Source organism: Tenebrio molitor, chromosome 4 (assembly GCF_963966145.1).
Source record: "Tenebrio molitor chromosome 4, icTenMoli1.1, whole genome shotgun sequence".
Classification (NCBI taxonomy): domain Eukaryota; kingdom Metazoa; phylum Arthropoda; class Insecta; order Coleoptera; family Tenebrionidae; genus Tenebrio; species Tenebrio molitor.
The window spans coordinates 2,219,840-2,247,309 of NC_091049.1; the positions used below are offsets into that span (position 1 = coordinate 2,219,840).

The following is a 27,470-nucleotide window of genomic DNA, read 5'->3' on the forward strand; positions in this document are numbered from 1 at the left end:
AAAAACACTAATTCATTATTGAACACGCTGTATCTGCGCACACGGTATTTACAATGTGATTGCGGAAAACTGGGCCTGTGTGCACAAGACTTCACCGTTGATTGTTGTGTTATTTTTGACAACGGAGCGGGGCCCAAAGAAGTTTTTCTTTGGAGATCTTATTTTGTTTTTGACAGATGAGTCAGCTGTCAGATGTCAAAAAGTCGACTCAGTCATAAATCCACAAAGATGTGTCACGTGGTCATTAAAATAACGTGTTTGACATTTAAAAAAAAATTAGAACGTTTAGAAATGAAAGTGTTTATTTTGGAACACCTTTTTTTCTCCTTTTTTCCATTAGCTTTTGTAACATACACTTAGCTGATCACGGGTCAGCTGTTTTAATCTAACCTCACATTTTGCGTTGTTTGTCTTTTTACTCAGCAGCCTGACGAATGGTGCGTGACTCTTCAATGCCAACTTTGAGGAGAAATTTAAATGAACACCCGATACAATATGTACAAATGTCTATCAAAGAACGTAAGTATGTAGGTACATCAAGAGTCCTGTGGAGTTCGAATGTATTTGATTTTTGCCGCTCTGTAGCATATTGTGGTACCAAATAGAAAAACAGAGGTTATGTAAGGTTAGTGACAAGTTTTTAATGAAGACTGTTGTAAGATGAAAAGTAATTAGAATATAAAAAAAAGTGAAAAAACCCACAAACAAAACAACTAAGACGCCGAATTCACAACTCACGCTAAGATTTAATAATTTGACATTTGACAATTGACATCTGATTTACGGCTTCAACGGCCGCAGAATTCTACAAGATTCTTGTTATATGCTTTTTTATAAACACTTTATATATTCGTTATAAGCCAATATTTATATTTTTCGTTTTACCATAGATTCATTAACTCTTGTTTCATTCGTTCATTACCTTTTACATTATCAGCTATGCACTTTTCCTTATCTAACGATGATTTAGTTTTGTTTTGTCTAAGACTGGATGAATCAGTTGTCAGATATTGTTCAAATCATAGAGATACATAAATCAGTCTTTAAAACACAAACAATAGCTTAAATGACGTTTGTTTGACATTTAAAAAAAACCTGAGCGTTCAGGGGTAAGTTTGTGGTACGCCACTGGCGAACGTCAAACGAAATCGCCATTTCCATTGCGGGTTATTAATTGGTGACGTCAGAACGGCTGTATCAAAAATAAACATGTCACGGCTGAGTTGATGCTAACGAGATTATTAAAAGCTCGCACGGCACTCTAGAATTGTGGTGTGTGCGACCAGATTTGGTAAAAAAGCAGTTCCATATGGTAAAATACGCTGGAAACCGTCCAGAAAGCGAAACAGATAAGAATCTAGTCACGTGATGCGAGCGCCTTCTTTTATTTGTGAGGGTGACAATCTAGGCCTGGTCGAACGTGCGTTCGTAAAAATTTTTACCAGTGTACTCGTTCTCGTTATTCCACAAAAGCTGGGCGAGCGGAGCGACCGTCGGTAGAACGGTTTATGTGTCGGCAGCACATAAGGGGAAAATAAATACATAGCGCAGTACATAGCGCGCCTCTCTCTCTCTCTCGCACACAGCTGTGTACAGAACGCATCAGTCTGTCGAGCGAGATCGTGGAGTGCTGTGAGGTGCAGTTTGTAGTGCGAAAAACCGCCGCCGCCGCCGTCCCCGCCGTCCAAGCGCCCCGTGGACGCGTCACCGCCATCCCGCGAGCCGTCGGGCCCGCTCCCGGTCCAAAAACCGGCGAAAATAGCGAAATGCGTGCGTGAGAGGTTAGGTCGGTCGATAAGGGCGAGAGTCGCTCGAGCCGGCCGTGCGATTGCTTTTGTTTTCTCGTTATTACTTAACGTGGACGATTCAAAGTTTGCCGGGGTGCGCGAATCGAGTGGCCGCGACATGTCCGCTGACACATCGCACGAACAAAAGCGTCGTTCCATCCGGAGTTTATGGGGGATCGAGAGCCGCCACTAGGACCGCAGCGGAGACTTCGAGGTGAGTCTTGCACGCTTCCGACGCCAACCCCACGGCCGCGCTCCGTCGCTCTTCCATTTGGGGATCGATCCGTTAGGTTAGCAGTCGCCGGTTTGACAGGTGGGGCCGCGGGCCTCGCCGGCGATGCCCTCATGGCCCGGTGCCGCGCGGCCACGAGGGCGGCCGCCGCTCGCAGGTACCAACCTGACGGGGCCCGAGGGCGCTCGCCCGACCATCCTGCACCGGAATACACAGTGTCGCGGCTATTTTTAGGTTAGCGCGGCGAAAACGCACCATCGCAGAGTGCCGTACGGCGCTGTCAAATACGACAGTCGAACGTTTACAGTTCCGTTTGATCGTATCGATCGGACGTCTTTCTAGGTATACAGGGTGTAGGTGGATGTCGCTTCCACACGATACAGTGCGAACATGTGCGGCCGCCGTTGCCGCGATCGCCCCCGAAATGACAGTTGTCTGGCAACGTCGAATTTGACAGCAACGGTGCAGGTGCCCTCGATTGTCAAGACTCTTGTACCCAAATTTCGACAGAAACAACTGGAAGAGTAATAAAGTGAGTTATCTGTTGCTAGGTCGGTGTCGGCTCCAGTGACGTCACAATAGTACCACTCTGGTGGGGTGCTTGCACATTTTCGCTGCGGGTCTGACGTTATTATATCTTCTGAACAGTCACCGTCTTAACCTCAATCCACTGTCGTTGGACGGTCTAGACACTCTAGACGCTGCACGAACAGACGCAATCGCCCGATATCAAATGTTACACTACACGTTTAATTATCTTTTTCAATGTTGGTACCGAATATGTCATTACTGGCACGAATGTCGGTTGTAGTATTCGAAAAGAGCGGCAAACTGTGACCGCCGACCAACTGGGGTTTTCAGTTTTTCTTCTGATGTCATCTGCCAAAATCAACCTACGGGACGGTCTGTTGTGGCTTTCATTCGGAAGAAAATCGTGTTTGATCGGAAATGACCGCAACTTCAACTGGAACGTCTACAGAGTGTCCAAATAAAAATCTCATCGCGAGCGCTGCGTTGCAGATTTTGTTTGTTTATGATACTATAAAATGATCCGTTGGAACAAACGAAAGACGTTTATGTTAGAAAGTGATTTTACCATCTGGTGCAAGATCGACGGTGATTGGTTTGTCACTTGGCTAGGTGTAGCATATTATGCTAGACGTGCGTTCTTAGTATTCTTATTTTGACAGTTGACATATAGATTTTGACAGGAATCACGCGATACTTTTGTAGAAAGTTAAGGTCATTTTTGTTTTACAAACTTTTATTACCTTTTGTTCGAAATACAGTGTTTTTATCCTATTATATGTTTCTTCTTTCTTCACCTTCATAGAGATCACGTGTCAGCATGTAGACTATTTTTTCCACAGAAAGAAAGTTGGAGTCGTTTCTGGTGGAAGCAGTCTTATGAATTGGAATTGTGGCTTATAAAATTTTATTGTCGCATTTCAAAGAACTGTCAAACTTGACATTTCAATTTCAAAATTTAAGTACATATTTGATCTTGAAAACGAAACTGTAACGGTTTTTTGAAAATATGTACGGATCCGCCGGTGTCACGTGATCTTAAAATATTGCCCTTTTTATTTTACAATCAGCAAATTTCATTTTTCAGAAATTTTTGTACTTCTTTTTAAAAAGTAACTCAACCCAAAAAACACTTTTTAAAACTGTATAATTTTTTTTTAAATCGACAGTCGGTGCATCACGTTGCGTTTTTCCTTTTCAGAACAATCTGCATATTTCGTAAACATCACTCAATACAAGCTATAGTGAGTGACACGTGACATGAAAACAATAACAGTACTCCCGCTACTCGATGTCATTGTTGCCGCATACTTACAAGTGCTGCCAACTTCGTGAGACTGGAGCGTGCACTTGGTGCAAGAGATCGTTTTAATTCCACACGTATACAGAGTGTTCCACGTAGCTATGCAAAGATTAATTTGCAAATTGCTAAAAATAACTTGGAGAATCTGCGTAACAACTTTCATACGTTTTTACGTCATTTTTTAAAATAATGAGCTGTACCGGTGTTGTCAAGGTTGCTTAGCAACAGCGCACGTCGCGACTAGACTCGATCGCAGCATTGCCAATCGTCGAGAAGAGGAAGTCACTGCTTTTGGTAAACGTGTAAAAGTGTGAACTTTAAATTAATTTTTTTACGACTGTCTTTTTTTATCGCATGGTGTGACGTTCAGTGTTGAAACGCAAAAAGCGAGTCGTTGATTGATTCGTACGTTAATTTTTGTTCGTCCCGGGGTGTACTTTTTACGGTGTGGAATTTGAAAGAGGGGCCTCGGGGAGAGCCGTTATTGTTCTTGTGCGGTGAGCGTTGGGGTTTCACCGAAGAAGCATCCCCCACGTCCCCGGTACGAGGAATCGGGCGTTTTGCGAGTGAATTTCGTGGAGAAGGAAGAAGTACACCGGCGGCGCGCCAACATGGCGGGGTGCGGTAAAACGCAACGGAGAAAGGAAAAGTTTCTTATCCTCGTTTCGCCGTAATTTACTGCGCCATCTGGACCGTCCTGAATGCATAAAAGCGGACACAATTGCATATTTCATACAAAAGGAGCGGGTCACGTGACGACATGCATCACGCATTCTCCAGACCGCTGTCGCCGCACCATCGTACGACGATATTAATTGATTGACAGCGCTGTATATGTGTGCCGAAAGTGTGCACCGGGTGAGTCATCGGATGCGCCAGGGGCTCCCGTGCGTAGGTGAGCATCCCCCGGTTTCCACCCTATCGACGCAGAGAAAATGACGACGCGATCGCGGATTTACACCGATCGATCATCGGTCCACGATCCGGATCGATCGATTCCGATCGGGGTTGCTCTGTCTTCCCGAAGGCGACTTTTAAGGGTCGACGGACGACTCGGAAACGCGGCCTAGGTTTGCCAACAATTTTTAGGATTACGACTGCGACACCTGGTGATTTTTTTTTGTATCAGTTTAAGGCGTTAAAAAAGGCTGTGTTACAATTTATTTTTTTAAATGGCGGTTATTGCTTGCACTGCATGTTCGTTGCCAAGGTGACGACGGTGGTTTTTAAAGTTACGCTTGAAAGTTGAACGTGGAGATGTCAAGTGACCTTCTAACGTCACCCTCGGAAGTGGTTCTGTGGTTCCAACAAATCGTTGTGATCTGGGAAAAGATTTTTTTTAACGTCCGTTAAAAAAAGTGAATATTTTTTCATTCGTTTGCGTTCATAAAATATGTGATTTTTAAAAATCGGTTAAGAAGCGTTAAAAAAAGTGCCATAGCAGTTCATTTTTTAACGCAATTATAACATTTTTCATTCATAATTAGTAGTTTTTTTAACGAGTTCGTATGTAAATTGGGATTTTTTTGGCACGAGTGGGCCAATTTAAAACGCGAGTAAAACGAGCGTTTTGAAGGTCCATGGAGAAAATTTTCAAATTTTGAGGGTGTCCAAAAAATTGTTATCTAAACTTACGGGCGCCAAAAAATTTTTGTATGCAACTCGTTAATAAAGTATCTTTTTTTACTCGGCTGATTTGCGCACTCGCTGCGCTCGTACGGCAAATTTTCCTTCTCGTAAAAAAAGTATTACTTTACTCACTTGTTGCATAAATAACTATTTTGTATTTAATTTGTAAGGACAATAGTTTTTTGTACGACGGAAATCAAAGTTACGACAGAGGTTACGACTCGCAGATGTTACGGGTTACCACCTGGATTTGTTGCCCATTTTTTCAAAAATTTCTGAGTCATATTTTTCGGTGATCTGACGACATACCAAGAGGATTGTTTTGTAATTTGAAATTATTATGATCTCAGAGAATTCAGAAAAGATTCTTTTATTTATTTTAAATAGATTATTTAAAAGGAAATCAAAATTACGACTTGCTGATTTGCTACTCCTTCTTTCAAAAATTTTTGACCAGAATTACACATTTTCGTATACTTGGACTGATCCTGGAAATTAAATTAGACAATGACTGAGCTTGTGATGATTTTTTTGTACATCCGAGTTCTTCCAATCTTTTAGTCTAGCCTACTGAGCTACACCTACTTAGTCGTAGAAGTGTTGGATTCTCTCATGGACTGTGACCTTGGAAATATCTGCGCGAAGGCGTAGCGATAAACCGGTGAAAGATTTGTAAATAAAAACTGAAAACGTCGACTACTGTAGATGCAAATAAACAAGAGAAAGAGACGAGATTAACGTAGCGAATGACAAAGTTTTTCGGTGGGTTTGTAGCGCCTACTTGACCGATATTCGTCGTTTGCGCAGATATGACTCATAGCCCATGAGAAAATCCAACACCTTTACCTGCCTAGACAGATACGACCAGGTTGAAAGGTAAATGTCACCTACGCCACTGACATTGTCGGAAATTAATACGACCTGTAGACTACGACCAGCGGTTGCGACTGTTTTCTCTATCAAGTGCACGTGACCAAATTAAATTAGAACTTCCAGTTAAATTGCATTCATACTTTGTTATGTCGTTGTCTTCTTTTTCTATAGGCTGGTATATTTTGTTTTCACATTTTTGATCAACATTATGTCATGATCGATATTAGGTATGTCGAGACTAGGTACGATTGGAAGTTACGACCGACGTTCGTGACATTTTTTTCATGTAAAATGTAGATACGTAACATCTCTATATTTTAATACATTACAGTCTTGAACCTCGACGAAAATTTTTTGCGCTTTCTTATTTTCGTCCTCAACCAGAGCTTTGCTTTTTTATAAGCCCGACAAATCAAGTTACGACTAGAAGTTGCGACTGCGACTAGTCTTTGCGACTTGTTTTTGTAATAAAAAATGTATAATGAAAATTAGACGGTTTTTGCCGGACATGTTTCGTCTTTAAAAATGAAATTAGAAAATTAAACAGATTTTAGAAGGAGCTGGACCCTTTTAAAACACAGTTTTAATTTATGAATCATAATATCGGGTGTTCATTTAACGTTATCCTCAAAGTAGGCGTCGAAGAGTCGATTGTGAACGCACCACGGATTACGGCTGACTTTTTGCGTTGTTTGTGTTTTTACTCTGCATACTGGTGCGTTCACAATCGACTCTTCAACGCCTACTTTGTGGATAAATTTAAATGAACGCCCGATATTATTATTGCTGTGTTATCTGAACTCAGATGGTTCAGTGTTGAGTTCACGTTTGAAGCTTTTAGTGATCGCTGCAAAGCTGTTCAAGCAATGCAACTTCAAAGTCTAGTACTTTGACACCACGCCAGATTCTTGAAGTAATTTTTTCTTACAAATTAATGGCTTTTTAATGTACGAACTAATTGACAGTTAGAAGCCAAAATTTACGAGTCATGGCTGAGTCACGGTCGCAGTTTATCTGCAATTTTTTTTCCCGTATTGTAAGATCGACACGAGCAACGCGTCGATCATCGAATGTTTCCACGATCGTCCAAAAGACGACTCCGCGTTTGGCATTTTTGATTTTTTGCAACTCCAGCGGAGTTGTGTTAAAACGCGCCCAAGAATCTACGACCGAAGTTTGCGAGCAGAGTTCGCGTGTCTCAAGTGTCGACGGTGCATTCGAGGACGATTTCCCCGCCGGTGGAGAGTTTCTCGAGCCGATCCTTCCGATTTCTCCTGTTACGCCGGCGATTTGAACGGTGGTCGACCGCCGAAAACCGTCACGTCGCAGGACAGATGGCGTTCGAATCGCCGCCTCACGACTCCCTCCTTCCCCGTTTTTACGCACGCCGTTCGATAAATCGCGATTTGACGACGTAAGGACGAAGAGGTGGGTGTCCCGCCGAGGACCATGACGGATCGACACGAACGCGTGGAAAGCGAGAGTCGTGCGTAGATTGATTCGGACGGTTGTGAATGTCAAATCGAGTGGCCAGGTGAAACTAGGCCACCTGTGTCAATAGTGTCAAGTGTGGTGTGTACCGTACTGCGCTGAGTGTGTCAAGAATTTGACAGAATGTCAAGAAATGACAGTCAATTGACACGATTAATGTTAAAGATGTGATCAGATTTGTGGTGAAGGTTGTATTACAGGGTTCAAGGACAAAAATAAAAGGACGCAATAATAAGTTGTATTGGGGTACGCTTGGGAATGCATAAATATACAGTGCGGGTCTAAACAGTTGAGCGTGTTGTTTATTTGCACCGAATAACGTCGTCGATGGTACCACCGATTTGGAACCGCTGCTTCGTGGAAGAACACACGACCTTTTCTGATAAGCGTTATCGCTCGAGGATCCGATGTGGGTGTGAATCAATCAGCGAGTCGAGTTTGGTGGTTCGGCGGCGGCCGGGTTCCCCGATCAGACGGTACCAACGAATGCGTTCGTTCTTCCGCCGTCTGCGTTCGATCCGACCATCGGGTTCGTCACTCCCGGATCACGGTGCGATTGGAAAGTTGTCGAACGAGGAGAGTTCGTTCGAACTTTTACGGAACGGCGAAATTTCGAGCGTGGATGAAAAAAATTCGGACGTGGGGAGGTGCCGGAAAGTAGCAGTGTTGGATCGTGCTGGTTTCGTCGCGGCACCACGTGGAGGACGATCGGGATTTTATTTTATCAACGGAGAGGTTGTTTGGTTTACACGAAATTATCACGTTTTGGGACAGATGAATGTCGACGACGACGCCACGGTTACAAATACTGGGTCTTATCTCCAGACTGTGGAGCAGAGCGAAAAATTTCAACTCCACTATTTTCTAGTAAAAAAATTGTTGATTTTCAAATCGAATGTTTTGATACAGAAATACAGTCGAGAAAAATATTAACGCCTATATCTAATAAAAATTATATGTGTTTGTAGTTGAAAGTGGTTTTTCATCCCTCGTGTAATTATTGGCCTCGATGCAAATGAGAATTGGAGCAAAATGTAAAAATAACCGGATAAAGGGGACACCTAGAAGACAAAAGCAACATGATCTGTTTGTCTCAATTTTGCCAAGACTATTTTTTATTAACAATAAATTATTAGATACCAGATGGTGAAAGAGTGATGAAATATTTTAATTACAGGTCTTAATCACAAATGACAATTATTCACGACACGTTCAAGTGATGGGGTTAGTTTATGACGACAATCAAAGTAGATAAAGTTATTCAGTTCGTTTATTTTGATAATCGCACGGATCAACGCCGTTGTAAATAAATCGATAAAGTCATTGTTAAAATCGTTAATGTTATCTTTAATCTATTTACCCAAGTATCTTGTTAATAAACCGTAGATTGTGTACGTAGGTGTGAAGTTTATAATTCAAATGAAGGTATAATATTTGCATTCAAATTTGTAAAGAAACATTTATTGAAAATCATTTTGGTAAAAATAGTTATTTATGCAACAAGTTAGTAAAGTAATACTTTTTTTTACGAGAAGGAAAATTTGCCGATCGAGCGAGGCGAGTGCGCGAATCCGCCGAGTAAAAAACAGATATTTTACTAACGAGTTGCACACAAAATTTTTTTGGCGTCTACTAATTATGAATGAAATTTTTTATAATTATTGTGTCAAAAAATGACACGCTACGACACTTTTTTTAACGCTTCTTGACCGATTCAAAAATCACATATTTTATGGACGCAAACGAATGAAAAAACTTGCACTTTTGTTGACGGACGTTAAAAACATTTATTTTATTATTCTACGAGCAGTACGTAATATGCAGTTAGTGTGGTGTAGATGTTATTACCGCACTCATGTGAAGTTTGCACAATGAAGCCGTGACTTAGTTTGTGTGATCACACGTGTGCGGGAATAATGTAGTATCCCACGTGATGCTCACAAACTTTTATATGCGACCGTTCAGAATGTTTTAAAATCGGTACATTTCTATTTTGGAAGAGAGAATGTGTTTTTAGAGGAGGATCTGCCTTCAGACATGGAAATGGAAGTTTGTCGTTACACAAATCAAAAGCTTGTTTGGTTTTTCTTTATTTAGTTTAGCGTGCAGTAAAGCGTTTATTATGCACGGCGTGCGGAAGTAGGCCATTACATGTCTGAAATGAGTGAGATAAATAGGATATGTCGTAGATAAGAGAAAATTTAATACACAACAAGGAAAAACAGATTAACTGGTTGCGTTGTCAAGATTTTTTTTTATGTTCACTGAAGCATTAACTGCGTCCACCTAAAAGGTGTTCCAAGAGTTAACAACTCTGCTAATGGGGAAGTTAGATCGGCATCGAGTCCCAGTTTCTCTCTTTAATCAAATTAAAATTGTGTTTTCGTGGTCTCTGATCAAAATGTGTTCAAAATCAATCAAGTAAAAATCTCCACGAAGTTTTCAATTGCTGAAACTGTCTTTTCTAAAAGAAGTCGAAGTTGTCCTTGAAGAGTCGATTGTGAACGCACCACCGGATCAGCTGTTTAAATCTAACCTCACTTTTTGCGTTGTTTGTGTTTTTAATCTGCAATTTGTAAAATCAGTGTTTTAAGCCAAATGGTTCATTCACAATCGACTCATCGACGCCAAATTTTAAAAAACACCCTTTATTGTAGGTACAGTACAGTAATTTTTTTTAAATTTTGTCAACACAGCGGAGATGCAATGCAGTGTCATTTTTTAAGAGAAAATTTTATCCCGGAAAATGAAAATGGCCAAAAAAATTGCGTTGAACGAAAAGTGGCTTGCTACGAAATTTTTAGTCAAGAGAGATGTAAAAAAATTTGCAAAAAAAATCGAACGTGTTGCAATCGCTGTATCAAAAAAATCTTTAATGGAGAATCTCTTTCGGAACAGCACCAGCGGCTCCATCAGACCAGATAATGTCTTTGCAGCTCATTTTCGACTCTTACATTTTTTTTGTTTTGTTATTTTACACACCCAAATCTCGTCGAATGTCAAAATCAAATGTGATAATTCCTCTCCGACTCGTCTCTATCGTCCTATCACCTATCGCCCACTAACGAACAGTTTCCTCTATTTACCAAAATAAGAGAGCACATCCCACCCAACTGATAGAGCGTCATCTATTTATACCGATGAAGTCATACAGCGATGCGTATAATTAGGACCACCCGTGACATTTTATGATGAGCACCACATCACAGAGCACTCTGCTTATTAGAAAAAGTGCAGTCGCCACCCCTCTCAGGGAAGACATAAATTAGATGATTCCGTTCTGAAAGCAGGGATTTGTCCAACCCCTCGAACACATCAAAACGTGATCATTTGTACAGTGTTATGCAAACTAAACGTCAATAATAAACTTGACTGACACACATCCAGCTGAATTATTATTATGTACTTATTATCATTAGTGCAGTGTTGTTAAATAGTTTTATGTACGATCGTGTAAAAAGTAGGCACTTTTTGCACTAAAAATCGTTGTCAAAGTTGACGTTTAGTGAAATGACGGAATCGTGCCATAAAACTTTTAGTGCACGCTTTTATGGCACAGAACTGTCAGAATACAACAATACAATTTGTTGAAAACATTGTTTAGAAGTAGGTTGCTAAACGACGTGGTTCTCAAACAACTTTGATTATTCATAAAATATTGAATCAATGATGATCTCACGATCGTAGATAAAATGTTGTAAGACATACGTGTAAAAAGTTCCTTTGTTGCACTCACATCCTTTAAAATACTCCCTCGTACCTCGGTCATATTTTAAACCCGTTCGTGCAATAAAGAATAACTTTTTACACTTATATCATAATAGTTATTTGTACAACTAGTTATGAAAGTCATACTTTTTTTCACGAATTTGCAGATCGATTAACGAGGGCGTAACCCGAGTTAATCAAGCAAAGAAGTGAAAAAAGGGACTTTCATAACGTGTTGTGCACATTATTTTTTTGCATATCGATGTAAGTTGAGAAATTATGAAAAATTACAAAAAAAATAGGTATGTTTTGATAATCATTTCCAAGGAAATGGAATAAAATGATGCAAAAAAGTACAACTTTCACTACGATTTTTCGTGTACAAAAGTGCTACTTTCACTACGATTTTGCGTGTAAAAAAGTGCCATTTTCTTTACGATATGCAAAAAATAACTACCTCTTTTTGGCTGAAACGTCGACGATAAACGCGAGTCGCCGCTTTATTATCAGTAGTAGTTTTGTGATTTTTTTTTTTCTTTGTTGCAGGGTTGCCACAATGGATTCATCGCAAAAGCACGAAAAGATTAAGCTCGTCGAGATAAACTCTTACTTGACCTGTTATCTGTGCAAGGGGTATCTGATTGACGCCACCACCATATCGGAATGTCTGCACTCGTGTAAGTAACAGTACGCCAGAGGCCCTCAAACAATGGTGCTAACCACCGTGACGACTTCCGATCCCAAAGATGGCTCACACTTGCTCAGAACGTTAAGAAATTTTAATTTATTCTCGAGGAATTTGAAAATTTTCGAAATTATTTGTGCGCCTTTTGAAGTTATTTTTGGGAAATTTTCGTACAAGAGGGACGGTTGCTGGGTTGCATTTTGGTTTTGCAATGGACTAGTGTACAGAGTGGCACTTGAGAAAGACTCGACGGGGCTTAGAAGTTGGAAAAGATTTAGTTTTTTGTTTTTCATATTTTCAAAAATTTTCAAAATTTTATTCACCAAGCCGCAGCAGCTAAATACAGACTTTATAATACCTGCTGATATCGTAAACTAGCGATCAGTACAACCACCTTGCTTCCAAAGCACTTCTACGCCACTGTATGACATACCAAATTTTTTGAATCTTGAGAAAATTTCGTACAATGTATTAACTACATATTTGTATTTTTCGCCGGTGCAGCTATTTCTTAGGCTTTTATTTATAAATCATTAACATACAGAGTGTCCAAATAAATTAACGTGGGGTCCCAAAAAAAAGATACCAAACATCTTGTCAAAAATACGTTGCCTGATATTTTTTGTACACTCAAAATTCTATAAATCCCTGACTCGCAAATCTTTTCCTTCGAAGATTGCGAAAAAAAGACTGAAGGGGGCTTAGGAGTCGGAAAAGTTTTCTTTTTGATTTTTTATATTTTCAAAAATTTTAATTTTTTTCAAAATTTCATTTCCTCAGCGTACGATTTAGATTTGATATAAGATGTACCCGCTAACATTCTAATCTTAGTACAACCACCCCGCTTCCCAAAACACTTCTACGCCACTGTGTGACCTACAAAAATTTTTGATCCTAATAAAATTTCCCTAATGTATTTTAACGACAAAAATGTATTCTTCGCCGGTGCCACTATTTCTTGGGCTCTTGTTTTCAAATCATTAACATACAGAGTGTCCAAATAAATTGACCCATAAGTTTTGGAGGGAGGTCCCAAAAAAGAACCGAAATATTTTGTCAAAAATAAGTTGTTCGATTTTCTTTTGCAAGCACAAAATCGTGCTTGCGTCCCGCGAAGATTTTCATTGTTGAAAAGAAGAAAAAGAAACGGAAGACAAAAAAAAAACAGCAACCGTAGTAACTCGTTTTTCGTGTTTCAGTTTGCCGCAGTTGCATAATCAAGTTCCTCCAGGAGAACTGCTACTGTCCCGTCTGCGAGGTCATCATCAACAAGGCCAAGCCGTGTCTCAAGTGAGTACAACACACATACATATCTCTACACATACACATGCCCTATACCTGGTGGATCTCCGGCGGGCGGCGAACCGTGGGAAAACGGAAACACGCGTCGCGTGTATATTGATGTGGCGTCGCGACGTCGACGCGGCTGCGCCTTCCGCATCCGCACGCGAAATCACGTACGATCGAGAGCCGACGGCAACAACAACAACAACAACACAACAACAACAAAACAATGCCCACTTTCCGTCTTGGCCGCGAGCTTCCGGACGGTTTCCCACGGCGAACGGTTAATTGTATGCAAATGGACGTCACAGAGGTGCGCGACTTTCATTCTAATCGGTCGATTAGGCAAAGAGCGCCACTTGGTCTCTCCAAAAATTACAGCAATTTTCGGTTTGGGGCCTCTCGAGTGAAACCACGCGGTTTCAATGGGGTTCAGCTCTGGAGACCAAATTGGCTCGGGGGGCTTGTTGTATTTCCATCAGAAGTAGTTCTTCTGCAACTGATGGGCAGAAAGGATCGAGAGGAATCCATCTAAAACAAAAAATATTATAATCTCTTATTTTTTGAGAAGACTCGTTTTCTCTTGAGAAAGAGTAAGAATCATTGTCAGTGTTATTATTATTGTTGTTGTCAGGTTGGACAAAACGTTACAAGACATAGTCTACAAGCTCGTGCCCGGTCTCTTCGTTAGGGAGATGCAGAGGAGGAAGGTCTTCTATCAGAGCAGGCCGGGTTTGGCCCCGAAAGTCTCCCCCGAGGAAAGGGGCGAAGATACCGAGAGGACGATCTTCAACCCCCAGGATGCTATTAGCTTGTCGTTGGAGTATATCAGGTGAGGCGAAGTGGATTAAAGGGTTTTTTTCGCTGTCTCGGGTGGCCAATAGGGCGCTGATTTAGCGGAGGGAGGGGTGCACAATTAGGTAATTTCGTCCGGGAACAATAGAGAATCGGGGGGTGGGTGATAGGACTCTGAAACTGATGGCCAGAAAGAATGAAGGCTTTTTGATTACTGTGTATGTTTTAATCAGAAATTGTTCTTCTGGATTTGACGGGCAGAAATAATTAAGAGGAACTGACCTAAAACACAAAATATGATAATTTCGTCTTTTTGAATAAGTTAATCAAGATATTTTCAATTAAGGGATTTTTTTGAGTGCTTTTTATATTGTTACTAGAAAGTCTTCTGATGCAATCAATAGTCAGAACACTCGTATTATTTATTTCTATTTAGGTGTTTAACTTTTTTTTGCAAGAATTGATTCCGTCAACGGTCGTAAATATAGAAACGTCCGTCCGTCCCACCGTGCAAACACTTGTACTTTCCCCTTGCACGTGCGCTCTGACCTCTTTCGCGCATTCGTCCGATTCGAAATATTTTCGGAAACGTTTTATTATAAAATTGGCCGAACGCAATTAATATGCGATCGTAAATCATACAGCGGCAGTGAAAGCAAACTAGATTCAACACACGGAGCTCGGTGAAATTAACATAAAAACTTATCCGTACTCGTCACAAATGAATAAAAAAAAGACTTACTTAATCCCGACGATTTCGTTAATGTCGTTTTTATTTCGAGCAGTGGCGCTTTTATCACAATCAGAGATAAAGATTTAGTGGGTCTGGTAGTTTTCATTACGCTGCAGCTGTCTAATTGGACGACGTAAACGTAACCGTATCGTAGGTTTGGAGCAGTAAGAGTCGTCGATTTGGTTTCATGTGAATTGATATCGGTTGCGGATTGTGACAGTTGCGGATAGTTCGTGCGAAGCAAGCGGTGGATTCTGTAGGAGTTGTGACGTCACAGACGAGATAAATCTTGTCTCTCAGTTAGTTCATTTTGTCGATTGGAGTACCTGTGTATTTTTTTTTATTTTTTTTTTTAATGAAAATATTTTGTGTTGTTTCGAAGCAGAATAGGTTTTTATTAAAAAAAAAAACTCGGGTTATGAGGATTTTTTCAAGCAGCTATAAATTCGTCACTTTTGGGCTGTTTCCGGTAGGGTTGTCGATAAATAAGATATTTTCGTTTATTTACGTAGGAATTCATCTGATAGCTTCCCAGGGAATCACAGAGAAGTCGTAAAGTACATCACAGATGATTTGCTTTGATGTTTGACGTAACGACTTGACGTTTACGACATTCCTATCTGTGACGTCAGCGGCGCGAGAGGGCGCCACGATATGTCGGTGCATCCGAACGTCGTGCCGGTTTCGTTCCTCGAGGACTCGCGGAATCCGGAATTGACCCTCCGAGTGACGGATACCGATGATCCGCGTGGAGATTTCAACCGCCGCCGCCGCCGCCCCGAAGAAAGACCGCTCGAGACAAACCCGAAAACGAAACGGTCGAAAGGGTGTCCGCCCACTCGTTCCCGGTCTTAAATTAAATCGCCATGCCCCCGCGACCGCGTACAATACTCTCTCGCCGGTCGGCTAACGATCGTCCGCCAAGAAGAAGAAGAAGAAGCGAGAAGGAGAACCGGCAGCGGACGAAAGCGGCAACCTGTTGTGAGTGTCACGGCGGCGGTGGCACATTACCCCGTCAGCCCCCGCGCCTCCCCGTCTCGCCCACACGCACACACGCACACCCGAGGGTGGTCCCGTTCGGCGGCGAGCGCCGCTCTCGCCCCCACAACCGGCGGGAAGAGATTTCGGTCGGCGGAAAAAATTCACGCAGACGGAGGAAAGTGCACGCGGCGAAAAATCGATAGGGAGCCGCGCGGAGGAAAGGACGGAGGAAATCCGGATCAGTTTCCGCCGCGACGGCGAGTCCTAGTTGACGCGCGTCATAGCAACAGATGGTGACGTGTGGAGGCGGCGTGCACGGAAAGGAATAATAACAATAATGATGATGATGATGATGAAGATTTGGTACTTTGAAAGTTTCCGCGTCAAGAAGAGTTGTTTCTGTCTGGAGGTGACGGAGCGAAGACCAAGTTTCGTTGGTAACGTTTCCGAAGAAAGAACCCTCCAACCCTCCGCACCGTCAGAACAAGAAACGGAAAAAGAAAGCGCGGGAAGTGGACCGCAGGGATGAATGTTTTCGTATCGGGGCGAGAATTTAGAGATGACAAAAAACGAAACTGATACGAGTTATTGGGGGTCACGGTTGTGCAATGTGTTTGCTGCTTTGAGGAAAAACTATGCGGCTGAAGATGCGATAGGAAAAATTAGTCGTGAAATGTCACGAAACGTGTTAATTTCAAGTTGCAACAGAGATCGAACCTGCGAAAATTCGATTTTGATATCTGAAAGACGTAATAAAATGAGGCAAAATACAAACGAAATTAACTGTGAAATTAATCAGCGGATTGAAATTGGTGACGAATTCCATTGTGGAAAGAGTGTCAATGTGAATGATGAAAATTCGAGTGACTTTCGCGTTATCGATAATTTCCGTTGTCGGACAAATTTGAAAAATCCAATTGAGGGAAAGTTTAATACACATTTGGGGTCGAAGGACAGATCTGTGGTTGCAAAAGAGAAAAATCCCAGGAGATTTTATGCTGTTGCAGAAATTCTAGATAAATTTATTTGAGCGAATTGTTTAAAAGAGAAAATATTGTTTGAGGGGTTGCGTAATATTTTACACTGTGGAGCCGTTGTAGGAATTAGATGCGACGAGTCAAAAGAACTTGATAAAATTCAAAGTAAGAACGAACTAGTAACGGACAATTGGGTGAAGAGAAAACTGTGATAAAATTAAGAGTATTAGAAAAGATTCGGGACAATTAAGACAGTTTTTGAGAGGTGTTCAAAGTAACCATCTGGGAAAATTATAAACAAAATACGTTGTAAATCATGTACCTAATGAATGCAACAGTTGTTTGGGTGAAAAGTGAAAACAAAGACGGTTTAGAACAACAATTGCGTATTTATTTCACGAGGCTCAAAAAGCGCAAAGAGTACGATGTGAGAGAATATCAAAAGAAACAATTTCAGAGCAACGAAAAAAATTTAAATCAAATTAAAATAAGACACAAGAGCGTTCCCGAAAAGACTGGAATTGAAAGTTTTCGGTCCAGTATTTTGTCAGGCAGTTTGGATTTTAATAAAAAGCTGCAGGGATCAAAGATAAAACAAATAGATTAGAGCACGTGGAGGTAATGAATGCCATAAAGATAAATTCTGAATTATTCTCGAATGTTATTAATAAAACACATAATTTTTTTTACAACAAAATGCTTTATTTTGCCCTACGGGCTTTCGGATTCCTGATTACAAAACATACATAAAAATAACAATTTATTCTTCTCCCTCACTTCTCTCGTTCTCCATTCTTTCTCTCCTCTTCCTTACTCTTTCATCCATCTCCCTGCCGTCTTCGCTCCATATTTCTCCCCTTTCCCTTCTCTTTCTCTCTCACATTTCGCCGCATGTGTTCGATCTTCTCACTGTCCTCACGTCACCTCCTGCACCTTCTCTCTCTCTTCTCCTTCCTTCCCATTCCTGTTCTCTCTCTCCTCGTCCCCACCTCTGCAATCCGCTATCATTTTCCTCTCTCACACACACTCTCTCCCCTCCCTATTGTACTTCGATCTCTTAGTCTCTCTCTTCTCTCTTACTTTTCTGTGTCTTTGTCCCTCTACCTTTTTATTCACCTTCTCCTTGTACATTTTCTCGCCGAGTCGTCTTCTTATTCTCTCCTTCTTCTAGCAAATTTTCTCCAGTTTCTCCTGTCTCTTATCCCATCTAAACCAGTCCCCGTTTATCTGTATTTTCCTGTATCCTATTTTCACCCTTTTTCCTCTATCTCTCTCCTCTCTGGCCAACTCTCTTAACTTCTTTTGTGTTTCCCTTTCTTCTTTTGTCAAATCGTCATCTATATACATCCTCTCACCTTTTTTTTCCTTTAACTTACTCTTACTTAGCATTATGTTCTTCTTCTGCTTCCAGTTTTCTATTTTTGCCAGCATCATCTTATCTTTATTTATTTTAAATGCTTCCTTTACATTCACTTTCACCCCTATCTCCCTTTCTAACATTCTTCCACCCCCCTCTCTACATTTCCACTTATTGCTCCTATTCCAGTTATTATAACATTATTCTTCCTCTCCTTCTTTTCTCTTTGTTCCATCTTTTCCTCTATCATTTCCATCCTTTTCATCCAATCTGCCTTCTCCAACTGCCCTTTTTCTTCTCTTCCTCTCATCTCCTCTCTCACTGTCGCTAATTCTTTCCTTAGCTCCCCATTCTCCTCTCTCACAGCCGCTAATTCCTTTCTTAGTGTTTTGATCTCCTCTCTCATCTCTCTTATCATGGTTCTTTTCATTTCCTTATCCATTTCCTTGCTTTGATTTTCTTCTTGGCTTCTATTTGGTGATCTTCTCGTTCTGGAACTATTTCTGAGTGGGTTCTTGCCTTCTTTCGACGTTCTACCCTCTTCTCTTTCTCTCTTGCTGCTTTCTTTCCTTACTTCTGACGATTTCAGCATGTCCTCTCTTTCTTGCTCTCCCTCCTTCTCTCTCGCTGCCGCTAATTCCTTTCTTCGTGCTCTGCTCTCCTCTTCTATTCCCGCCATATCCTCTTTTATCTCTCTGAGCACTGTTTCTATTTTCTCCTCTATTTCTTTGGTTTGATTTAATTCTTCGCCTCTACTTGGGGATCTTTCGGTTCTGGAACTCTTTCTGAATGGGTTCAGACCTTCTTCCGACATCCTACCCTCTTCTCTTTCTCTCTTGCTGCTTTCTTTCCTTGCTTTCGTTGTTTACGTTTGCTATCGCTGCACTTTTTCCACGTCTGCTCACTATCGCTGCCAAACCAGGAATCCATAAAACACATAATTGGACAACTCTTGGGAACAATAAAAACTACAACTTTTCGATAATAGTTAGGTAATTGTGTATCAAGGCCAAAAAGTGCATCTTTTTCGTCCGACTCTGAAAACAGGCGATACATTTATTTTACATCTATCTTTGTCAAATATGTATATAGATAAATTTATTAATACATATTAACAATTTTTTTTTATATGTAGAACAAAATGACATATAATAAAGCAACTTAAGTACATAACATTTTTTTTTACCATACCTACCTACAAAAATTTCCAAAAATAATGTGAAATCTGGAAAAGTGCCCCGAATGCTTGCAGCGTTTCCGCGTCTCGAAAAGGAATTTCTTTGATTTTGAATCCCCAAGAAGTCGGTTTTTTTTAAGATAATAAATAAATCTTAAAAAAGAATGATGAGCTAATATCAGTAGGTAATATCACCAATGCAAAAAATTTATATGTAGTATTTGTTAGCAGCTTGCCAACAAAACTAAAAATTTACTAAGTACATATTTGCAATACAATTACATACTTATTTCGATAATTTATGGTGACAGGACAATTATCGGTTTTGTCGGTTTCGTTGCTAACTTACTAAACATACCAACAGATGGCACCACGGTCAGCGTCCGGAAAGAGTTACTTTTCGTCCGCTTGTGAGTACCTACCTATGTAAAATTACCGTTTTCATTAAGGGTGCCAAAAAAAATTAAGTGTACCTACTGGGAGATATTTTAAGTATCTTGAATAGATTTATAAGGGACGTGTGGTAATCTCCGGATACTTTTTGTTCAGGGAGTAACTTATTTAAAAGTAAAATGTTCTCATACAAAAGAACCGTCCAAATATAGAAGACCAAGTACAGTTTACAAAACAACGACTGACTGTCCGAATGTTTTAGAAAAGTTATTTATAATTACCTATCGTTTGAAAAATAAAATGATTAATTAAGAACAAAAAGGTTGTATCGAGGGTTCTTTTGATCGCGAGGAACAACTTTTATCATCGACTCCGCTGTAACGGAGCGAACGAGAAGGAACAAACGTAATATTTACACAGCCTTTGTAGACGATAAGATTTAGTACCAGGTTCGTGGCTTATTAATTGGCGGCGAATTGTTCTCATTGTCAGTGTTGAAAGTTAAAATTTAAAATAACTCCCGATTCCAATTAGAAGAGGAACGGTTTAAGGTGACTCTATAAGTGTCTTGCAGTTTTGTTTCGCTATTAATCCATTGTGAAATCAAGATTAACAAGAAAGTGGAATTTGAATTATTCTATTTGTTATATCGGGTGTTCATTTAAATGTAGATATCATCAAAGTAGGCGTTGAAGAGTCGATTGTGAACACACCACGAATTACAGATCACCTGAATTTTTGCGTTGTTTGTGTTTTTACTCTGCAGACTGACGTGTGGTGCGTTCACAATCGACTCTTCAACGGCAACTGTGAAAATTTGAAAAATTCCATTTTAAAAAGGAAAAATAAAAATTGTTAAAAAGGAATGATGAGCTAATATCAGTAATATCACCAATACAAAATTAATATGGAAAAAATTGGACAACTACGAGTAAAAAAGAAATCGTTACATGGTCGGTACTTTCTTGCATTTGAACAACCTGAAGGATAAAAAAGAGTTCACAGATTGTGGCTTAAACAAACAAATACATACAGGGTGTCTCAACTAAGATTTTCGAGCCTAATATCTCGGTTATTTCCCAACGAATTTTTATGAAATTTAAAATACAGATATTTTAGACGGTGTAGGTTCAATTAGTAATAATAAAATTACCTCAAGAGCTAAAAAATATAATTTTAACACATTTTTCCTTTATTGAAAATTAAGCGCAATTATTATTAGATTATTAAACATTAAAAAATAGGTGTCTACACAAACAATTAACTAAATCACTCGTCTGATTCAGCGAAAAATGAATTTAAATTTTGAAGGTATTTGAGCAGTTACCTTTTGAAACAATTGATGAAAAGTTGCCAAGCAACATTTTGTACACCCCTTAAAATCTGTCAAAAGTAGACGCGCTTTATTAGAAAGGTCAAATTGTGTAAATTTATCGAAAATACTCTAAAAATAGACTACAATGGCAGAAAAACAATGTTTGCCTACGGAGAGTATCGTAAGAACTTCAATGACACAGTTCGTTTTCTCGTGGAACACTATTCAAATGTAGGCTTTACAAAATTTAAGGTTCAGAGAGTCGTCCAAATGTTGTCTTCAGTTTTGTAAGGTTAGAAAGATAAACGTCAAATATGTCACCTGCTTTTGTGCGAAGAGAGGTGACCAAAATTCGGCGATATAGTGCCCGTTTGTTTCATATGCGTCTACGTTTTTGCATCTGCAGCCACGTTTAAAACACTTTTTTTCTTGCAAACCAGACGTCTTTCAAGGACGAGTTTCTCGTTACAGCATTTTTTATTGACGATCAATTTTTTCACATAAATCTTAAGTGATTCAAAGTAAAAATTACGTTTTTAAGACTTGGGTTATTGCATTAATGGGATTTTACTCTTCACCGTCTAAAATATCTGTATTTTAAATTTCACAAAAATCCGTTGGAAAATAACCGAGATATTAGGCTCGATAATCTTAGCTGAGACACTCTGTATACTTCCCGAAACCCAGAGATTTGTATTTACTGTTCAAGATCAAGTGATGAATACTAAGAAATTATAACAAACAATTATTATTAGAGATTTTAAACACCGTTCACGTTGTTTTGCCATAATGAGAGGCCATGATTTATTTTTTTAACGTTGGAGACATTGATTTCCACCACTAAAGTGCCTGACATGCGGACCTATCAAAATGAACATAACAGTAGTCTTCTATTGCAAACTAGTAAAACTGACAACAATGCACTAGACATTGACGCTATTTATAACCTCAAACTTAGAAAAACATAACCTAATTCAATCGACAGCTTTACTACCAAATTAAATGCAACATTTTTATGGCCTCCCATTATGCCAAAACAATGTGAATGCATTTTAGATGAATAGCAATAGTTGTAGAATTCGTAAAGATGCGAGGGAACAATACAACAGATTATGTATTTTCTCGTATTCCGTTTTAGCACAGGTGATTCCCAATACCGGCGTGATTATTGTGTTGCCGAAATAATTATTCATTTCCATTTACCAATAAATTACAAACTAGTCGAGAATTTGGAATTGTGAACCACAGAGGGTCCTCGAAAATGATAATCATAAATTATATTGGGATTGAACGATTTTTAATAAGCAACGAATCGTAGCAAATATTTACATCCGACATTCAGGTTGTGAACGAAACAAATAATGACGCAATCTTTATTAAAACTGCTGACTCTTACTAGTAATAAAAAATCAGAGGAATTAGATAAGATTACGATTTTGCCACTGGTCATATCAGCGACTGGTATTGTTATACCAAAGAACTTAAAACAAAATTTAAAAGTGTACCTACCTAATAAAAATGTATTACATAATTGAAATAAAAAAGCTGTATGTATTACATATACAGTGCGTTCGTAAAGTTCGGAATAAATTCGATAAAACTGAAAGGATTAATTTCTGAGAAAAATCCTTGAACAGGTCAACTTTGTTTTTAAAAAGTGCATATTGTTCAGTATGTACTTTGATTATATTGACAGCTTGTCATCTCCTAATTGACGTCATCAGTAATTTTTTTAAATGACAACCCCCATTTTTTTCTTATTTTTCTTGTACGCCTTCGTACTAGCTAAACGATCAATGAAAAAAATTGACACCTTACACAACAATTTCTTTGAGAAAATGACAAATTTTATTTCAAAAAATTTAATTTAATTTTTAACTTAATTTTTTTTTTTTCAATAGATTTAGTTACAATATGGAAGATTTATTTTAATAGACCAAACAATTTAAAACGATTTGCGGTAGAGAATTCGCACTGAAACGGAACAAATAAGCCCTGACATTATTGAGCGCAGTGTACAAAGTGTCGGTGATTGCCAAATGGTTGACGGGAAGCAATTTCAACATTTGCGTTAAATTTTATTGTTAACCTGAGATGTTTGTTTGATTTTGTTTGACGTCTATTAAAATTTTTACATTAAAAATTAAGTTAAGTTTTTTAAGTAAAATTTGTCATTTTCTCAAAAAATTGTTATGTAAGGTACGAATTTTTTTCATTAGTCGTTTAAGCACTAAGAAGGTCTACCAGAAAAAGGTGTTACCTTTTATTAAATAACGATCACGCTTCAAGATGAAAATGTCAATTGAAGGAAGTCTAAACTGTCACTGAACGGCCGTTGCTTAGCAACGGCCATAGGTGCTGCCATCGTAATTTGGCAAAATCGTAAAATTCCCTAACAAGTAGTGGGTGGAGTTAATTTACTGTACACGTACTTGTAAGGAAGAGTTTACTAGAGGGGTTGTTGGTGCGATTTTCGCTATTTAGGTACACTAGAAAAACGGTATTTTTCTTTTTGCCAACAAAGAACACCATTTCTTTTTCGGAACGTGGTAAAACTGACTCGGGACAAATCTGGTACGTAAAAAGCCAACGAGGCGTAATCCAGGTGCAGGTAGTTGGTCGCAGAACAGAAAGACAAGACAAATTATTGTGCAAACGCGTCCACCCGGTTTGCGAGCGCACTAAGGGCGGTCGAATTCTTCCCGTAAAACATCTCGTCCCAACAAGATAATGCACGCCCCCACCCCACGACGACGACGACACTCGTTTCCGAACGCGTCTTTGTACTGCCACAGCGCTTCGTCTTGCTCCTCGCGCCTTTGTCTCATGAGAAATCACATTTAACGCCACAACACGCAAGTTTTCTCTCCACCTCATGCTTTCCTAATGTTGCAAGAAAGAAATTCTTCATACATGACCAATAAAGTGGAATATTAATTTAATGGTAGATCAGTACATTACCAAGTTTGATACGAGACATGTGGGAGATGCAGCTGTTACAACTTCGAACGTAATCGCTGACAAAGCGTTTTCTTAGACGATTTACCAGACCATTACGGCAGAAACGATCAAGTTAAAAACATATAAAAGACAATCGAAGAAATTTTCTTTGCCTGGCTGTTTTTTTTCATTCCAACGCGCCGACATTTTTCTTCCGTCTTTACGTCAAGTGGATTCGGATGTGGACAGTTTGGCGGCAGGTGCGAAAAATATCGATTCTGTAAAATTTTCCCTCGAGGACTTTTTCTGTACGGAATTCTTTGTCGAGACCAAGAGATCGTCGCGTCCGGATCCTCGACGGGTCCCGAAGATATTTGAAATTTCGCATCGGAATCCGCCGCCCCTGCACTGTTAATTAATTGGGCGGTTAATTAGCCGACAACTTGTTGGTGCGATCGTTACTCACGCTGGTCCCTTTCGCGTCCTCTCTTTCCGTCTGTTTCCTCTGGTGGTGGATGCGCGCGCCGCAACAATCCCAACCGAGGATCTAACGTGATCCACGCTAGTCCGTATCGTAGACGATATCACATCGTCACAACAGGTGGCCAATTATACACATTACGCTGTGACCCCGCGTTTACGGCGATCGACCGCGAGGGAAACCTGACGCGGAGATGTGAAGAGAATTGTTCTTTTCCAGTGACGATTCTGCCCCCGGTGCCATTCCCTCTTTGCAGAAGGAGTCGAACGTCGCCGAGGAGTCACAGGACAATCCGATGAAGAGGTACCTGCAGTGTCCGGGGATGTGTCGGATCGAAGTGCTGAAGAAATTCGTCAGGAACAAGTACAACGTCGACACGAATCTCTTCCACGTAAGTTATTGTTGGGGAAGGACCCAGGGGGAGCACGTGTCTAGTGTTAATATTCGTTGCAGATCGACATATTGTACAAAAGGGTTCCCCTTCCAGACCACTACACCCTCATAGATATCGGATACATATACTCTTGGAAGAGGGTAGGTTGAGGTGGAGGGTTTCGGGGGGAGAGTGTTCATGATGGATTGTTTGTTGACAGAACGAACCGATGAAGTTCTTCTTTCGGATCACCGATATCAACAAGGTCGCCGAGAGGTTCGACTACTTCGACGGGAAGGTCGCCCCCGAGGTGGTGGCCAAACCGGCGAGGGTGAAGCACAACGGGGAGAAGGCGTCCAGAACGGAGAAGAAGAGGGAGTCGACTAGTCAGAAGAGGGACAAGGTGGAGCAGAGGAACGAGGAAGTGAAGCAGAAGGAAGTTGCGGTCAAGTGCGAGAAAGACGAAGTGACGGGTGTTAATGTTAAAATGGAGGACGAGGTGAGTGTTAAATCGCCAGACGTGAAAAGTGTTAAATCGGGAGAAGTGACGAGCGAAAGCTGTGACAAAGCGGAAAAGAAGGAAGTGTCGTGCGTGAAAGTGGACAAGGACGAGGTGATACTTAAACCGGAAATAACGGAAGAGATCAAGAGCAAGATACAGAACGGAAACGGCGCCATAAAAAATTCGGTGTACACGAACATAACCTTGAACAGAGACGATAACGTGGAGATCATAACGAAAATCCAGAAAGTGTCGAACAAAGAAGGACATCCGATCGGTCTGAACATTATAAATCACACCGTGAAGAAGACCAATAAAGTACAAAACGCGGCGGACAGTAGCGAGTCCAAAGTAGTTCCTAGCGGTAGTAGCGTCGAGAAGAAATCCGAGATCAAGACTGAAGAAGAGAAGAGGGAGGAGCTGGAGAAGTCGAAGTTCCTCAAGTCGATAGAGCTGACGGCGAAGAGTTCGCTGGAGAAAAAGGAGGTGAAGGAGGTGAAAGCCGCGACCCCGGCGTCGTCCTCGAGCTCCTCCCAGAAGAGAAAGAACTCGAGCCCGATGAAGAACGACAAGCTCCAGGAGAAGCGAGCCCGGATCGAGAAGAAACCGGTGAAGATCATAATCCAGCCGAAGAGCATCTCGAACCCGGCGGTGCGCCAGATGGTGACGAACGTCAACCAGAACGCGAACAACATGTCGAAGATCGTGGAGCAGACGACAGCGAAGACGACGGACCTCCAGTCGCTGATCGACAACTGCAAGATCAACATCCCGTCGTCGCTGTCGATCACGCTGAACGAGGGGGGCGACGGAGCGGCGCGGACCCCCCCGTCGATCCCCCCCGTCAAAAACTTCATCGAGATCTTGAAGATCCCTGACAGCAAGATCGACAGCAGCGACAAGAGCGGCGACACGAAGAAGGAGAAGCCGTCGCCGACCAAAGAGAAGAACCGCAACATCCCCACCTTCCAGAAGATCTTCGAAGAGTCGATCATCAAGAAGGCGCCGGACGCCCCCAAGCCGGCGCCGCTCGACCTGACCAGTCCGACCGACGCGGCCACCACCCCCAAGAGAAAGATCCTCGAGATAGCCTCCCAGCTGCACAAGAAGACCAAGATCGAGCAGGAGAAGAAGAAGGAGGGGGCGAGCAAGATCGCGATACCGCGACTGGTCACCCAGCGCACGCTGAAACCGCCGCCCAAGCACGACCGCCCCCAGAGTGCACTGAAGTCGCCGGCGAAGCACGACACAGCACAGACCAGCGCCACGCTGCACTCGTCCAGTCTGGGGTTGAACTACACGGTGTCGGTGGGGCAGGCGGGGGTCAATGGGGAGGCGAAGCGGCAGTCGCCGTCGACGTCCAAGGCAAAGACGAAGACGGCTAAGAATCTCACGCCGAACCAGCTACTGGAGAAGTACAATATACAGAATCTGGCGCAGTTGACTGCCAGTTTTAACTTCAACGGGGGTAACTACGGGGCGGCGTACCAGCAGGCGATGTTCTACAAGCAGCTGGAGCACCACCAGCAGAACTGGCTGAGTCACACGCCGCTCCTCCAGTACGAGAAGTACCTGCAGAGTCTGAACGCGCAGAACAAGTTGATGGGGAATATCAAAGAGAATTGACGGCCGGTTTTGTTGTGTTGACAGAATAAAGTTGTTGAGATGATGCGAGCGAGTTTTGTTTGGAGGGGTTGTTATCCAATCATGTTGATTCGTCGTTTGAATGTATTATTTTCTATTGGTAATTAAGTAATTTTCTCTTTTTGTTAATGTTATGTTGAACCTTTTCGTTGTTACTTTCGACATTTGACAAACGAATTATTATCAACTGAATTTCATTGTATCATACTGTATGTAATTGTAGAATTATAGATTAAGGGAAATGTAAATTATTTTGCAACTTTCATTAAAAAACTACGCAGA

General features: G+C 40.9%; 1 protein-coding gene across 2 annotated transcripts; it reads left to right on the forward strand.

Annotated features, from left to right (window-relative positions):
- The first annotated feature begins 1,589 nt into the window (after positions 1-1,589).
- Positions 1,590-27,470, forward strand: LOC138128284 (polycomb group protein Psc-like). 2 transcript variants are annotated; one of them, XM_069044478.1, is made up of 7 exons: positions 1,590-2,001; positions 12,098-12,228; positions 13,436-13,526; positions 14,155-14,352; positions 24,889-25,060; positions 25,123-25,203; positions 25,263-27,470. In XM_069044478.1, the coding sequence occupies exons 2-7, from the start codon at positions 12,108-12,110 to the stop codon at positions 27,168-27,170; spliced, it is 2,571 nt and encodes an 856-aa protein (XP_068900579.1). In that variant the 5' UTR covers positions 1,590-2,001; positions 12,098-12,107; the 3' UTR covers positions 27,171-27,470. The 2 variants fall into 2 exon arrangements, with proteins under 2 accessions (XP_068900579.1, XP_068900580.1); XM_069044479.1 differs by lacking the exon at positions 1,590-2,001 and adding an exon at positions 2,078-2,551.